This window comes from Notamacropus eugenii, chromosome 2, assembly GCF_028372415.1.
Source record: "Notamacropus eugenii isolate mMacEug1 chromosome 2, mMacEug1.pri_v2, whole genome shotgun sequence".
In the NCBI taxonomy this organism is placed as follows: Eukaryota; Metazoa; Chordata; class Mammalia; order Diprotodontia; family Macropodidae; genus Notamacropus; species Notamacropus eugenii.
In genome coordinates, this window is record NC_092873.1 from 235,371,509 (window position 1) to 235,388,405 (window position 16,897).

At 37.9% G+C, this 16,897-nt stretch overlaps 1 protein-coding gene across 2 annotated transcripts in view; it reads left to right on the forward strand.

Moving 5' to 3' along the window:
• Positions 1 to 16,897, forward strand: part of LOC140526998 (utrophin-like) — a 38,360-nt gene that overhangs the window by 10,676 nt on the left and 10,787 nt on the right. For both annotated transcript variants that reach the window (XM_072643618.1, XM_072643617.1), the window contains exons 3-5: positions 958 to 1,130; positions 12,699 to 12,846; positions 14,007 to 14,185. In XM_072643618.1, coding sequence (XP_072499719.1) covers positions 958 to 1,130; positions 12,699 to 12,846; positions 14,007 to 14,185 — 500 coding nt within the window. The remainder of the gene's footprint in view (positions 1 to 957; positions 1,131 to 12,698; positions 12,847 to 14,006; positions 14,186 to 16,897) is intronic.

The following is a 16,897-nucleotide window of genomic DNA, read 5'->3' on the forward strand; positions in this document are numbered from 1 at the left end:
AGTCTTTCTATTACAAAAATTCCTTAATCTAATTTTCTAAATTCATTGTATCAAGTTGCTGAGTAGAGATTGCATATATGAACCATGCCACTGATGAAGCAAGATAGCATATTAACTTTTGCCTCAGTCAATTTTATATGTGTGTACATATAGCATATATCTAGCGTATATGAACATATATCTTAATTCCTTTGATTATTTCCCAAGAATTGACCATTTACTCTATTTCCTTTCCTTGTGATTTTGTTATGTTTTTTATTTTATTCAGTTTTAAATTGGTATGTGCTACGCTTCTCTCCTACTCCCATGAATGGTAATGTCATCTATGCTTTAAAGACCAACATTGATGATTTCATATGGCTGAATATATAAAAGCGTAATTCTATATGCCTGAGTAACTCATTTGGTTCCTTCCTCATGCCCCCCTCCCCCTTTTTGTCCATTCTTTTTATGCTTTGTATGTATTATGACCTTCTTTCAGAATGACTTTCAATGGGGGCCCTAAGGTTAATGACCACAGCTGCTACTATTTCTTTTAGTATCTGTACTATTTTTATGGGAGTGGGAGGAGGGAAGGGAAGAATTATGACTTTATAACTCTGAGTGAGGAAACTGACTCCACAGTGCAAATTAATACCAGCCTTGTAACTTAAAGTTTAATAAGTCTCCATGATAAAAAGTCTATGTGATGTCTACGTGTAAAGGGAGAGCTATTGTAATATTCTATAATAGCCAGCGCTGCTACCGTACTTTCAAACCTGCTGTGCACTTTATGCACAGCATTTTGATATTCCAGCAGTCCTGTGAAGTAGCTACTGCAGCTATGATTCCAGTCTCATCGTTGAGGAGACTGAGGTTTGAGAGGTGAAATGACTCGCCCAAGGACATACAACTAATATAATCATTGTTAGAGATAGTATCCAAACCCAAGTCTCTATTGACATTTTTTTTTTATAGCAAATCAATTCTCTCCTGGACAAAGTCGAGGAGCAGATTACAGCTCTTCGTAGGAAGGAGCCCAGAATTATACTGGATGTTTCCCATCTAGGAGCCATTCTGATTGAGAAAAGACTCAACCACTTGAATGAAAAGTGGAACAGTCTGAAAACAACCTACTATGATCATAAAAGGTAAGTCTATTTTAGCTTATATTTACTATTAAGGATTTAAAAAAAAAAATATGAGGCTCAGCAGTCTGGAAAAGGAGTAAAAACACATACCCCCTCCCACATTAGTCAAATGATTAAATTTCTTGCCTTATTCCTAAATCTGCCTTATAGAAAATCTGAGTATCTACAACTGCTATTATCATTGTGTTTGTGTATGTATTCAATTTTTATGACCAATAGTTTTGGAAAGATCATCATAAAACCAATATAGTAACAAATTAAGGATAATACAAATTAATATTTCATATCAAATTAATGGATGAGTGATAGTTTTTTCTAAATTTTATTTTCTAAGTTTTAAAAATTTCTGTGTATGTTTTTGAAGGAAATGGGATTGACTGTGTAAGAAACTCCTTTGTATGGAGATTCTCTGTTCCAGTAGAGTTTTGCATCTGTTTTATAATTTATAATCTTAGAGAAGTTTCTGGGGTACTATGAGTTGAAGTGACTTTTCTGTGGATACATTGCTGATACGTAGGAGAGAATCTTGGACCTGGGTCTTTCTGACTTTAAATTCATCTATATCCACTATACTATGGCTGCCTATCATTGATGTCTGTATTACAGCTTGGTGCTCATCGCATTTCATAGTAACTTCATAGTAATAATATGCCTAGAGGTTTTTATAGATGGTACTGTGGATAGCATGGTGGACCTTGAGTCAGGAAGACCTGAGTTCAAATCTACTCTCAAACATTTGGTAGGTATGTAATGCTAGGCAAGACTCTTAACCTTTGTCTACCTCAGTTTCTTCACTTGTAAAGTGAGGATAATAATGGTCTCAACCTTCTAGGCTTGTTGTGGAGATACATTACTATTGGTAAGTCATTTTGCAAACCTTGAAGACCTATGTGAATATTAGATGTTACACACACACACACACACACACACACACACACACACACACACACACACACACACACACACACACACACACACCCCCTATCTGTGAATGGAGTAAAAATGTAAAAAAATCACAGCCTAACGCTATATTTCTTAATGTGTTTTTTTTAATCTGATCTTTGGCCCCAAAAAAAAAAAAGGATGACATATCATGAACAGCAAACTTCTTTTGTAATTGGAAAACTTTTTTGAAGCCAATGCTTTTAACTTTCTCTGTACCAAACTGAAGCTGGTGTTAAAGATAGCTGCTTTGATTTTTCTTTACTATCACATATTCTAATGGGAATGATTACATTGTGAGAGAGTACAGTGATGTGCAGCAGATGGCAGGAAAAGGAAAGCAAGAGGCAAAATAATTTATATGTCAAACAATTTCAGATACTTGCTAATCAACACATGACAGGAGAAAGAAATACAACTTTGGAAACAACACTTCTATACATAAGACATCATGGGATTACAAAAGTCTTTTTTTCTGAGTAATAATTAGTTTTTGGTCAGTCATTCATTGAAGCATTTTTAATGTGCTTACTGTGTTCCAGCCACTGTGCTAAGGGCTGGACAAGCAAAAAAAGGCAAAAAAGCTGTCCTTGCCCTTAAGTAGCTCCCAGTCTAATGGGGTTAGCAGCATGGAAAGGAATATAAGATAAATACAGAATGAATGGAAGGTAATCTAAGAGAGTAGGCAGCTAGATGGCACAGTGGATAGAGTGGTGGGCCTGGAATTAGGAGGACCTGATTTCAAATCCAATCTCAGACCCTTACTAGATGTGGGACACTGGGTAAGTCGCATAACCCAATTTTCCTCAGTTTCCTTGTCTGTAAAATGAACTGGAGAAGGAAATGATGAACTACTCCAATATCTTTGGCAAGAAAAACCCTAACGGGGGTGGTCATGGAGAGTTGGACATGACGGAAATGACTCAGCAGCAGTGACAGTTCTAAGAGGGTAAGATATTAGCTGCTAAGGGGATTGTGAAAGGCTTCCTGTAGAATGTAGGATTTGATCTAATTCTTGAAGGAAGCCAGGGAAACTCAGGTGTGAAGGAACAGTGGCAGAGCATTTCAGTCATGAAGGGGAGCCACTGCAAAGATATGGATGTGAGAGATGGAGTATCATATTCCAGGAACTACAAGAAAGGTGTATGCTAGATTATTGCAATAGCCTGCTGGTAGGTTTTGGCTTGGTGCAGGTCTCCCCCAAGTCCTTTCCATCCTCCATTAAGCCACTTAAAGTGATTTTCCTAAAGCTCAGATCTGATTACATCCATCTCCCTGCTCAATGAATTCTGACGACTTCCTATACAAAATGCTTTGTTTGGCATTCAAAGTCTTTCATGTCCTAACCCACATGTCTACCTTTCCAGTCTTAGGTTACCTTACTCCCTGACACATACTCTTTGATACTGTGCCACTGGCCGTCTGGCTGTTGCACAAACAAGACAATCCAGTTCTCAGCTCTAGCATTCTGTGGCTGTCTCCCATCCCTCAAACTCTCTTCTTCTTCCACTCTGATTACTGACCTCCCTGAGTCCCCACTTCTATGGGAAGTCTTCCCTAAAAAAGCCCTTGTAATTCCAATGCCTTCTCTCTGTTAATTATTTTCTACTTATCCTGTATATATCTTGCTTTGCGTATAGTTGTTTGCATGTTGTCTTCCACCTTTAGTTTATAAACTCCTTGAGGGCAGGGACTATATTTTGCCTCTTTTTGTGTCCCCAGAATTTAATGTCATGCCTAGCACCTAGGAGGCACTTAATGAATGCTTGTTGATTGATGGTAGCTTTGGAGAGAGGCTAGGATTAGCTACATAGATTTGGGGATCACCTGTTTCTCGTATCGACTTTTATAATCTTTCCCCTTTCAGTGATTTAGATCATCTAATGGGATGATTGTATAATATTATTATAGTCAGCCTTAATTGTACAAATCATTACTTAAGCACTTCCTATTTCAAAACTAATAATCCATATCTATGTAGGAGGAGAGGAAGATTCTAGAGTAAGAAGACCTAGATTTTAACCCTGCTTCTTAACGCTTCCCTGTGTAACCATGGGTAAATCAATTATATCTCTGGGTTTCTGTTTTCCTATCTATGAAAAAAATTGGGTGAGATTACAGCCTATGAGAAGGTGAAGTAAAGTCTGAACTGGGAGGATTATTCCTAAAGATTTTGAGTCATAGTGGATAGAAGACCTGAGTTCAGACATAGTCTCAGACACTTAGGAGTTTGTGACCCTGAGCAAGTGACTTAACCCCGTTTGCCTCATTTTCCCCATCTATAAAGTATGCTGGAGAAGAAAAAGGCAAACCACTCTAGTACCTTTTTCAAGAAAACTCCACTGGTGACACAAAGAGTCAGACATGATTGAAAGGACTGAGCAAGAACAAAAATAGCATCTTATTTCCCCAAAAATCTTATTTAGGGATCTTGTTAGAATTTCCTGTGAACATAGTCACATTATTTTGTATGAGCTGTGTGCTAGTTCAAAACCATCTGTTTATACCTAAGTTCAGTCTATAGTAAAACTCTTTAGAATGTCAGATACCACTGATAAGGACTTTGAGAAGGCTTGAAAAGTCTCAGGCCTCTTGAGTTTTTGAAGCTCATTACCTTTTTTTTTCAATTAACAAGCATTCATTTTTTCTCCAGCAAATTGAAAAACAAGAGAAAAAAATAAAAATTCTCACAATTGCATAAAGTCATGCAAAATAACAATTTCTGTCTGAAGAATTTATGCAAGATGTTTGCCCATACAGTTGCATGTTAAAATCCAGGAAATTGGCTTCCTTTTTCTTCCTCTTGTACTTTTCACCCTTTGTCAACTGATAATGTTAATTTCTTCTGATTGCTAATGGATCCCATTTGGGAGGTTTCTGTAGTATCCCAGGGACCATGTGCTATCTGTATCATGTCATCAATATGCAAGAGTATTGGTCGAACCTAACGGTTTTGTTTTGTTTTTTTTAAACTTTTCAGATTTTGCATTGTACCCCTTCCATGACAGTTGGAAAATAGCTTCACACTGATGCATGTCTCTGTTTTATGTCTTGTTTTTGATATATGATACTCAAAGTATTCTTCAACCAAATTATCTTTATAGTTGAATCTGTCCATGGATTTTTGAATCATCTTTACATTTCCATGGGAGTCAAGATTCTTCCATGGTCAAGGCAATTGCTGTTTTAGAATTTTTTTTAAAAAACCATGTCAGGATCTTGTATTTTCTCTATTTTTCAGTCAGTTCTTACAGAAGATTTCAGCTGTCATAGAAATTGCCTACATTATTGATGGCAAACCCAAGTAGAAATGGGGACCACTAAAGTGGACATAAGGGCACTTATGGACCACATTTTGACCTTCCAAGTTATAGTAATGTTTCTTGTTTTATTTTTATTAATTTGAAAAAATAGTTCCAAGTTATGTTTTAATATGGTTTGGTTTGCATTCTGCGGTATTGTTGGTTGCCTGCAGCACCTCTGATCTACGTGATCCTTGCCTGTCCCTCTTTTTATGAAGTATTTCCTTGATATGTCCAAAAATTTTTTATAGAAGATAAAATCAGTCTGTGAATTGGTACTTGTTCTCCTTTTTCTGGGTCATTTCCTCTCTTGTCAATAGTACTATTGGTAATTGTTTCCACTCCTTTGAAATCTTCACTTCTTTTTGATACATTGAAAAATAGATTCCTGGCTTGCCTTTAAAATTCTCCATGAAAGGACATCATCTATGTGTATTTGTTAATTCCTATTCTCAGTAAAGATACATCTTATATAGATAAATAGGGGGGAAAAGAAGAATACCATAAAAGAGACATTCTGATTTTCATAATGTTAACATTACATTTTAACATAATTTTAATTTTTAACATGAGCTTTGTGCGTCTTTCTGGGCAAATCTAATTATTGAGGGAAAAAAAACTTTAATATGGTAATATCATAGTTTACTTTTTAGCATACAAAAAAGGTTAAAATACTTTGCCCTATAGTTGAACAGGATGACTCCTTTACATGTTAAATTTGAGCTCCATTCTGTCTCCCCCTTAAGTTACCTTCCCACAGTTTGAAGCTTGAAGTGTAGACTCAAGCTTCTTGGCCCCTCTGTGCTCTTACTGATAACTTACAAATGTGTACTATATATCTCTTACCTTAAAGCTTCCTCTTCTGCTTTCCTTTTCAACTTATTTATCCCCAAAGCCTTCTACTACTGTTTCTACCTTCCTTCTATTGAACAAGAAGAGGTGATTGTTCCTTTCTCAAAGCAAATTGTCCTGAATGCGTAAGTAATTCCATTGTGTCCCATCTTCTCCAACACTGACTCCCTTCTCATCTTTACTCTCTGCTTTTCCTTCAAGGCCCTCCCTTTGCTTGTACTGGCTGCTTACCAACATTCATGTATTTCCCTCATCCTCTGAAGATCCTTACTTTATCCATCTATCCCTTTTAGCTATTGTCCCATTTCTTTCTTCCCTTTTATGTCGATCCTTCTTGATATATTGTCCATGTTAGCTGCCCCCACTTTCTTCTCTCTCTCTTCTTAACTCTTTGCAGTCTGAATCCTGACCTTGTCATTTAGCTCCCTCCAGAGTTCCTATTTCTTATCGCCAAATTGGATTACCTTTCCTCAGTCTGTATCCTTTTTGACCCCCTCACTGGGGCTTTGATCCTCTCACTGTCTTGTCCTTGATACCCACTTCTCTGTATGCTGTTGTTTTCTAGTTTTCCTCCCTGTTTTATCACTCTCATTCAGTCCCATTTGTGAGATCTTCATTTAGCTGATACCCTTAGCTGTGGTAGGTGTCCCACAGGTCTCTGCCCTGGCCCTCCTTCTATTATCTTTCTGCATTGCTTCACTTGATGATCTCATCAGCTCCCGTATATTCAGTGATCATATCTATACGTATTTTTCTCCACTCTCATCTTCAGCTGCTTATTGGATATCTGGAACTAAATGTTTCATAGAGATCTTATAATCAACATGTGTAAAACTCAACTCCTTATCTTCTCCCCCACCTTTCTCACCACCATCTACTCATTCCCTGATGCTTGAAGTGTAGGATCTCTCCTTAACCCCTCACTCTCTCCTTCCCTCCTCCCATCATAATTTGTCTCTTGCCAAGGCCTATTGATTTGACCTATGTGATATCTATGGTAAATGCCCCCTTCTCTCCTAACATTTCCCTTGCTCTGTTGCAAACCCTTACCTCATTGCAATACCCTTCCAGTTGTTCTCCCAGCCACAAGTATTCCTCTCCTCCAGTCTATCATGCACTCATTTGATAGAATCAGTCTTCCTTAATGACAGGTCTGATCAGGTCACCACCTCCCTTCTCATCAAATTCAATGGCTCTTTATTACTTCTGAGGTCAAATATAAAAACCTCTGTTAGTCATTCAAACCTTTCATAATCTCTCACTTTTCCAGTCTTCTTATGTTTTATATTCCCCTTCCACCATGTACCTGTGTTGGGACTGGAAGCTCAATTCCGTGTGGACAGTCTCGGGCAGGTAAAAGTGGGACTTCTAAATCTTAGAGTCTTACGAGGCCCTCCATGAACAGCGGGGGTTCGAGAAGGTCAGACCGAGCTAGCTCGGCTAGCTCGGGTATTTCCGCCTCTCCCCCGGAGATACCTGATGGGTGGAGTCTCCCTGCCCTCGAGGTCGTCCCGGATTGGAGCACACCTAGTTACCTAACAGCACGGTATTGAGATGCAAACTGTGTGGCTGAAGATTAAGTAGGATTGAGGAAGCCAGAAAGCTCTTAGCACGTGTGGAGCCAAAGAGAAAAGTAGGGCTCCGCTTCTTTTCTTTCCTCTCTCCCCTCCCCCTCTCTCCCCGCTTGTACTTCTACTTCCATTCCCTTAAGCTTAGCCTTCTTAGGAAATCTCCCCCTCTTCGTCCTAAGAAAGAAGAGCCCCTGCACTTGTAACCGAAACCCTGTAATAAAGCTCAACCCCTGTTTGACTCTGGAACGTCCTTTCTCTCATATGTGTATCCGGCGTGGCCAGCCGAAGACCTGGACAGGTAAGAAAGACTCGGGTAGCCCAATACAGGCCTCTAGGCTTGCCAGTTGGCGCCCAAACAGGGACTGGGAGCGTAGATAATCCTGGGTGCTTTTGGGGTACACCCGGAAGGGGCTGTGAAAGAAGCGAGTCCCGAATCCTAGATTCGGAAGGAGAGAAAGGGGAGAGAAGCTTCCCAAACCCCTGGGAAAAGGGCAGGGATGAGGAATCAATTGCCAGTAATAAAGCCAGAGGAACAGGAGGTCTGGTCTGAGACACTTCACAGGGAAGGCAGGGAGGCGGGGGTCACAATAGAGTTAAACGACCTCCGAGAATTTTGTAAGGAAGGGCCGGAGAGGCCAGGGCGGGATTGGAATAAGAGTGGAAGCGGAGAGAGGGGAGGGGAGGACCTTGGCGAGCAGAACCCTGGCGAGCAGAAAGTTAAGGAGTGTAGAGAAAAAATAGGTTCGGAGCTCCATCTAGAGGATGGGAAAGGCGAGGCAGGGGAGAATACGCTGTGCCTTCCCTCCGCGCCTCCTTATAACCTGCTCCATTGGTCAGACAGTTCAGGGCCACAGTCCAGTTTGGAAAAAGGAATAAGAAAGGCTATAGAGAATGGAGAAGATGTAGGGACATTTCCTGTGTTAGAAATAGCGGACCCCAGTGTCCCCGGTGGGGTTCGGAGGAGCCACATACCTATAGAGTGGAAGAGAGTGGCGACTCTTAAAGAGGCTTGTACCAAGCATGGCCCTAATTCACCCTTTGTTATAGCCATGCTTGAAACTCTCAGCGGTCAGTTCGTTCTGACTCCTAATGACTGGAAGAGCTTAGCCAGAGCCTGCCTTACCCCTGGGCAGAATGTGATTTGGGTATCAGAATTTTCTCAGAGGCTAAAGAGCACTACCGGTGGGCTAGGGGCTCAGGCCCCCCAGGCTTATCAGCAATTTACAGGAACAGGGCAGTTTGAGGCTACAGGAAATCAATTACAGTACTCAGCCTCCGATTATGTCTTGATTGCCGGAATGGCTTTCAGCCGCCTCGGGATGAGGTTATCAAATTTTTAGTAAGGGCCATTGCAGTTGCACTGGAGTCCCCACCCTTGAATTGGAAGTCAGACACCCCGATTTGGGCTTTGACTCCAGATACCTGTGATCCTGTGACACTGACCTCTTTGATGCTCTTGAACAAGAAATTGGTGTTCAACTAGGAGCTTTTCACAGGCTCTTCCCCATGCTTGAAATTTGCTCCTTTTTCCTTTCAGCCTCCTGACTTCTGCTTTCTGTTAGGTCCCCGGTAAAACCCTCTCCTCCCCAGGGTTCCTTTCCTGATTCCTCTTCATTCTAATGACTCCACTCTCTTGATTATCTTCAATTTAACTAACTTGCCTGTCTTTTTTTTTGTATAGAGTTGTTTGCATGTTTTCTCCCATGTGTTACAGTAGGATTTCTTGATTTCTAGGACTGTGTTTTGTCTTTTTTGTATCCAAAACACTTAATGTAGCATCTGGCACATAGTAGGCACATAATTCAGGTGTACTAATTTACTGAATTAATTAGGCAAAAGGTCTTTGCCCAAATTTACCTCTCCATGGCTTGTTGAGACTTAAATTAGAAGGAACTGCAGTTTGCAATTTTCTTTTCTTTCCCATGGAAAAGGAAGAAAACCCAAATCCTTTCCCATGACAGCAAGAACACAAAAGATATTGTCAGTTGCTTCCTCTAAAAGTGCTACCATGAGTTCCTGGTCAGTAGTTTCACAGTACTGCCGAAATTTGAGATTGGCTCCTCTCAGGGAGAGGGAAAAAGGGTTTTTCTCAGAATCTTTTTTAGAGGGAAGTGTTCGTATTTTATATTGCTTGGTATAATCATCTTTTCAGACCGTTGCGTGGGGAATAGAGGCCTTGTCTTGAATGTGGTTGCAACAAGGCTTGGGCTTCATGTCTGCATAATACCAATTGTGAAACAAGTTATAGCCTTATGGAATATTTCAATTACAGAACACCTCAATGTTTCAGATCACTTTCTAATCTTGCAAAACAGTCATCTTTGTGGTTAGAATTTCTTTACTGAGAATACTTTACACCAAGGAAACCAGAAGTTTATGCCAAACAATTAAACAGACAAATCCACTCTCCCCACCCTCCAACTAATAATACAATTTTTCAATAAAAATATAATTTTTTACTTAAAAATAGAAGAAACTTATAGAATCATCATATCATCACCTTCGTTAGAGACTTTGCCACTTACCAGCTGTGTGATCGTTGAGATCATTGAACAACTGACATCAACTCTCTGAGTCTCATTGTCATCCTATGTGTTGAGGGTTGTACTAAATGACCTCCAATGTGCCATCTTTGTCTCCAGTCTGTAATCTCATTTGTACTTTCTTCTTGTTTACGAAGTAATTGAAAGATTTTGCAGTTCACAGATTTTACAAATTTTATAAGGAGTTGAATTTAATAGGATGAATTAAGCAACTCAGTATACAGGATAGGGAGTACTGGTACATGTGAATCCAGAAAATAGGGATTTTAGTGGACTTTGAGCTTCTTTCTAGTTAGCATTATGGTTAGACAGGCAAAAAAAAAAAATCTTAGGTGATTTTTGACCACATTTTTGGAAGCAGAGCATTGCATATGAAGGGAAGCTTTGCTCCTTTTACCTTGGTCAGGCCACATTCTTTATATTATGTTCATTTCTGGCTGTTCACTCCAGCTGTGTAGCATTTCTAGAGGATACTGAATAAAGAGGAAAGCAGTGCCCTATGAGAAATTGGTTGAAGCACATGATGTTTAGCCTACAGTAAGGAGAAATTTAGGGAGTACATGTTTGGATTCGAAAATTCAGAGTTAACAAATGAAATGCATTTTCTTTTTCTGCTTTTGTATCTTTACATAGAAGTAGAACCAGTGGGCAGAAGTTATAGGGAGACACATTAAGGAAATACTTTCTCAGAACTGAACTATCCAAAACTAAAATTTGATTTTATTAACGGGATCGTTCAGACAGAGGTTGCCTTGACATATTTGAGATTATTCAGGTATACATTGGACAAGATTGCTTCAGAAAACCCTTCTAAAATTAAGATTCCTGAATTCTTCTTTCATCTAGGAAAACTTTTTAAAATTGATCACAGAAAACGGTCTTAGGTATTCTTTTTTTCATGCATCCCACCAATTAACGATTTTTCCTTGCCATTTAATTTGAATTTTAGTAGACTGTTAATGCTTTATTAATTATTTGTAGGTTTCCCAGCTTCATATTTTTATTTGCAAACTTGTTTGCACAATTATGGACGCTGGATTCCAGATTCACAGATGTAGACCTAGGAGGGAATCTTCCAGACCATCTGATCCAGGTGTCCTGCAGGCTCAGCCCCTCCTTAACCCCCCCATTTGATTGTTGAGGAAAATGAGTCTTATGGAGTTAACGTAACTTGTTTAAGGTCACACCAATAGGAATGTCAGTTACTTGATTACAGCCCACATCTTGGGATTCCAGAGATAGGATTGTTTTCTTCCCCTTGTGCCTTACTTCTTCACAGTAGTCCAGTTTTCCAGAGTTCAGTAATTTAGACATATTTTCCTTGATGATTGTGATGGTACAGGTGCCCTCAATTCCAATTGGTTCTTAACTAATTCTGTATATTGTAGTCATTTAATAGTGGCTATTATAGTCTTATCTCCTCTGGGCTACCTGGTGACATTTTGCATATGTTAGAAACCTTTTATTGAGGAAGATCATTTCCACATCTTTTGGCCTTGGTGATGGGATGTTGTCATAGGATAGGTTAATAATGTGCTAGTTAACTACTTCAATAAAACTTTATAATCCTAGTCCATTAAAGCTTTTTGCCATTGTGTGTCTATATCTAGGGCTCTTTGAATATGCCAAAGGACTAGCATTTTGATTCATTTCTCTTTTATATTACATGGCAATTAAAGCTAAATATGCCTTTCTCTGTGTAATGACCTAAATAACATTCCTATTCTTGCTATGTTACAAACCTTAACAAATTCATGATCATAATTAGAACGTTTTAGGTATGGGAACAATTGACATTTGTATAGAGTGTAGAATTTGGGTATTTGAGAATTGTAATCATGCCAGATACCAAACAAAACTGTTTGATTGTAAGAAAAATGTTTTAAAAGACTCAGTTGATAACTTCAGGGTGAATAAATGTTGGTTTCACCAGGAAAGGGCTCAGAAAGAGAAATCACTGTATGTCTACTATTGCTTTCAGATGGGCCAATTAACATTTTCATATATATTGGCAAATGTTTCCACAGGGTAGCCATTACCTATGCTTGCACTTTGTTTCATGAACCAGTTTCCCTACCATTTTAGCTCCTGGTAGAATTTTTTGCAAAAATAAATGAAGAAATAAAATGAGGGAGAGAACATGGTGTTAGGGTCCATGGGAGGTATTTCCCTGTGATGTTTTGCTTGCTAACATAGATTAAGCTTTGTTCTTGTTTACTTTTGTAACTAAGTTATTTGATTTTTCAAAATGAATCTAATATTACACAGTTTTAAGGGTTAATAAAATCATTGGTTCTCATAAAAAGCGATCCCATTTCCAAAATCACTTACCAGTTTTTAAAATTTATTCCCTAAAAGTTTTTTTGATAAAAGTGTGAAAGATTGGAGACACTTCCAAAGTAACCTCAGTGAATTCAACCAGTGGCTGACGGAAGCTGAAAAGTTACTGACTCATGCCAATACTGAAGATGGTCTCGATCTAGAGAAAGCGAAGCAATATCAGCAGGTAGGGATTGTTTTGTCAGAACAGGATTTGCTGTTCAGATAACTTCCCTTGCGTTTAGTGGCTTTTTATGAAATACCTTAAGATTGAGGTTTTAAAAGCATGGAAGTTGTTCTTGTCTTTTTGTCAGTGACAATTTAAACTTGGAATGTGTTTAAGCTTTTTTATAGAGAGGTGTGATGGGGGAACGAATAGCATTTGAATAAAGGTTTTCTCCGCAGACTGAAATGTGGGAGCTTTTATGGTAGCTACAAGAGTCATTTTTATTTAATATATTTGTGTTTACCAAATTAATTTTCGGTAAATTTTTCCCTGTGAAATTCTTTGATAGATGGAAACATTTAAGGGCATCAGTTGTAAATTCATTAACATTTTCACTCAATATTATAAAAGAAGGTATTCTTGATTTATAGCCCTCTAATTTAAAAAGGAATACCAGCAAAATCATTCTTGAGGCAATTTTTCATAATAATGGTAACAAATTAAATTGTAATTCAGACTCTTGGTAAAAGTAAAACTTAATTTCTTAAAAGTTGTGCACATGCTTTTAATTCGAAAGGCAGTGATTACTTCACCTGCATTTTTGTTTAGTTATAAACATTTATGTTCTCTCCTCATCCTGCCTACTTCTCTCTCTTCCCTTAAGAATTTTTGTTTGAACAAGAAATTTGAACCTGGAATTAAATGAAAAATCCCCCCAGCACTTTCCTTTGTCTTTGCATTGTGATATTTATAGTTCATTGATACTATGTTATCAGTTTGATCAGAAAGTAATTCATAAAAAAGTCTCAGGGAAAACAGACATGGTTGGAGAAATAGAAGGAAGCCTTTTATTTTTAAGCTGAATGTGATTGAGTCTCCCATGTGATCATTTTTAAATGCTTCCTTTTGTAATGGAAAGTTTTCCTTGAATCTTATTTTCTTTTTAGTTAATAAAATGAAAACAATCTGAATTATCTCTAAAAGTATATTTATTCTTTCATTTGAAATTCCCTTGACTTGCTCTAAAAGAGCTAACTCATGAGGATATGTTTTCTGTGTTTATCTTCCCATTTATTGGTTTCTGCATGTAATATTAATGCCATAATACCTATGTGTGTTGAGAGTTTCAAAACCGTTTGATCTAACATTAGAATTTATCTTGGCTTTTTCATCTGTGGCAGAAACTGGAAGAGGAAGTTAACATCCACAAGTGTATGTTTTCACCACTGATTCAAACTGGGAGCAACATCATCCCCAAACTCTCCAACCCAACCGAAGCATGCCTCCTGGATGAAAAGATGGCAGAACTCTGTGATCGCTGGGATGCAGTTTCAAGCCAAGTGTATGATAGAAAACTTAGGTATCTCAGCCATAACTATGCAGGCTCTTCAAAATTGCATTCTATGGAAAATCCTTTAGAAAACAAGATGAAGGAGTTTGATTTTCTTATCCTCCATTGGTAGAAAATTTTCTGACACTTACTTTCTGTGTATCTGCATTTTCCCTCAGTGTCATGATAAGTTCATTTTTGCTTTTGAATTTTTTTTTACCTTAATGAACATCAATCCTCCCTTTCATCTGTACTTGCTAAAGGTAGATTGTTTAAGGAAGTCTAGCCATTCCCAGTGTCTAATTTTTATTATGCAAGTGCCATAAATGTGACACTTCCCCCAAAATATGTGAAGTTGAAAATACTAATTTTACAAATGTGATATTCTGTAATTGATTGAGAGATGAGATCCATGTTCAATTTCTTGTGAAGTTTGATAAGAATTACAGGAACATCTCTTCAGACTGGGCAGACCCTTAAGAGATCATCTAGTTCAGACTCTTCATTTTGTAGATGATAAAACTAAGACTGAGATTCCTCAAATCCAAGGTTCCCTTTCCCTTTCTCTGTCTCCCTCCCTCCATCCCTCCCTCTCTCTCTCTCTCTCTCTCTCACACACACACACACACACACACACACACACACACACACACACTTGTGCATACATGCATGTTATTTTCTTTAGAGGGTCTGGAATTGTTTGCAAGCAGCAAGGTGTGTCATAAGGAGAGTTAGGTTGTCTCCAGACATCTCTTACTTTTATAAAATAACTTAATTCAGCTTTCATTCTATGGCAAAAGTTCTTAAGAAAGATTTTCTCTTTCAAATCTTGCTGGAGTCAGAAAAATGGGGGGGAATCACAAATTCTTTGGAGACATAGATGGTGGTGAGGGGGCTGTGCCTAAATTTCTAGCAGTTGTCTTGAAAACCAATGCCAACTTTCCAGATGAAAAACCCTCCTCATTGGCCTAGAGTACATAGGAGCAAGTCCACTGGAAATTATCCTTATACGTATTCTCTTTTAAGGTTTAATTTTTAATTAAGCTGTAGAATTTTAACTGGCAAAAGACTTTTTTGTTCAAATTCTTCCTTGTCCAAGACATGTAGCATAATAATATCGATCTTTCAGACAGTGGAAGCTTTAAAACAAGAGTCCCAATTTGAAAATCTGAGAGATGTGCATGCTTATCCATTTTAACTGTGTAGATGAAATATCAATTAATGAAACTGACTTTCATGTGCTGAGATATTTCATAATAAGTTCATCAGGATCAACTAATTAATGAGTAGTTGTCCATTTCAGTCAAATAAGCATTTTTTTAAGTTCCCTATTTACTATATATATATATATATATATATATATTTACTATATATCATATAGTCTGCCAGAAGCTGGAATTAGAAAGATAAATATCAGGGGAAAACATCCTATGAAAACGTAAGTCAATTCAAGTTATACACAAAGAAAATACCAGGAAATTTGGGAGGGGTCGGAGAAGTATTAACAGCTAGGATAAACGGGAAAGGCCTCATGGAGGAGGTGGCACTTGAACAATACTTTATTGACTATTAACATTCTGTCCAGATTGGATCTTTTTTCTTTGATAATTCTTTAATGAGTAATTGAAAACTCTTTGGGCCCAAGTATCCTAGACCCTGTTCTCCCATCGTAACAGAAAGATGAACAAAAGACCATACCTGGTGCATGAATTATCCAAGGAATTTAAAGAATCCATAATTTATCCAGTGTGACTATTTCCTTCACTGTTGTAGATCCCAAGCCTTTAGTACTTTAGAAAATGACTTAATGAATTTTAATTCCTCCTGCCCCATCAAGATCATCTGATGGCTAGCCTGCTTCTAATGAACTTCTTTGAATTAGCTAGTTATGTCTTGGAAAAGACAGGTGGAGTCCATCCTAGAAGTCTTTCCAACTTGAATAGCACATTGAAATATTCAGCTTCCTCCTTCCACCCCTCTATCAGCAATACAAATAAATGTTTTCCTTTTGGCAGGATCATTAACCGTTATTTGCAGAAATGCACTCTAAATTTTATTTGAAATTGCTTGCTGTGTGTCCTTTGTTCTTTAAGAGGACCATGACGTCAGGGAGATGATGCCATGACATGCAAGTGAATTGGATTTGAGTGAGGGTGGATTGTGCAAAGTCACCAATCCGTTTCACATCCAGGAGTCATCTGAGTTCAGTGTCCAGAAATAAATCAGGACAACTGAAGATGGTCCAGGAATTTCCTAGGAATTCCAATTGATAAATTTTGTAGAGTGGATATCACTGAAGTAACACTACTCATTCTTTTGCATGTCAAAATGAGAATGAATTATATACCTTTTTCTATTTTTACAAATGAAATATTTTATTTACTCAATTTGTTTTTACTTTTATGTCATGATGTCAAGATGTTAACCCATCTTAGGTTGTTTATCACTGTTTGTTATCTATGAACTTTTCTGATCCATAACAACTTTTTGATTCAACAATTAACTATTATGGAGGACTGAAAGTTAAATGCTTACACAGTTAAACACCACTTTGTTTCTTGTACAGGATTCTCAATCATCTAGATTTCTATATCTAAGCAAAGTCTGTATGCTATCTAGGTAAAATTAGATAGCATGCATTGTTTATGAATAGATATCCAATGACTGTTTATGGCTATCTTATAATGTCATTACCCAGGAAATATTAACTCCAGTTTGTTAACAAGAATTTCAAGGAGGGCA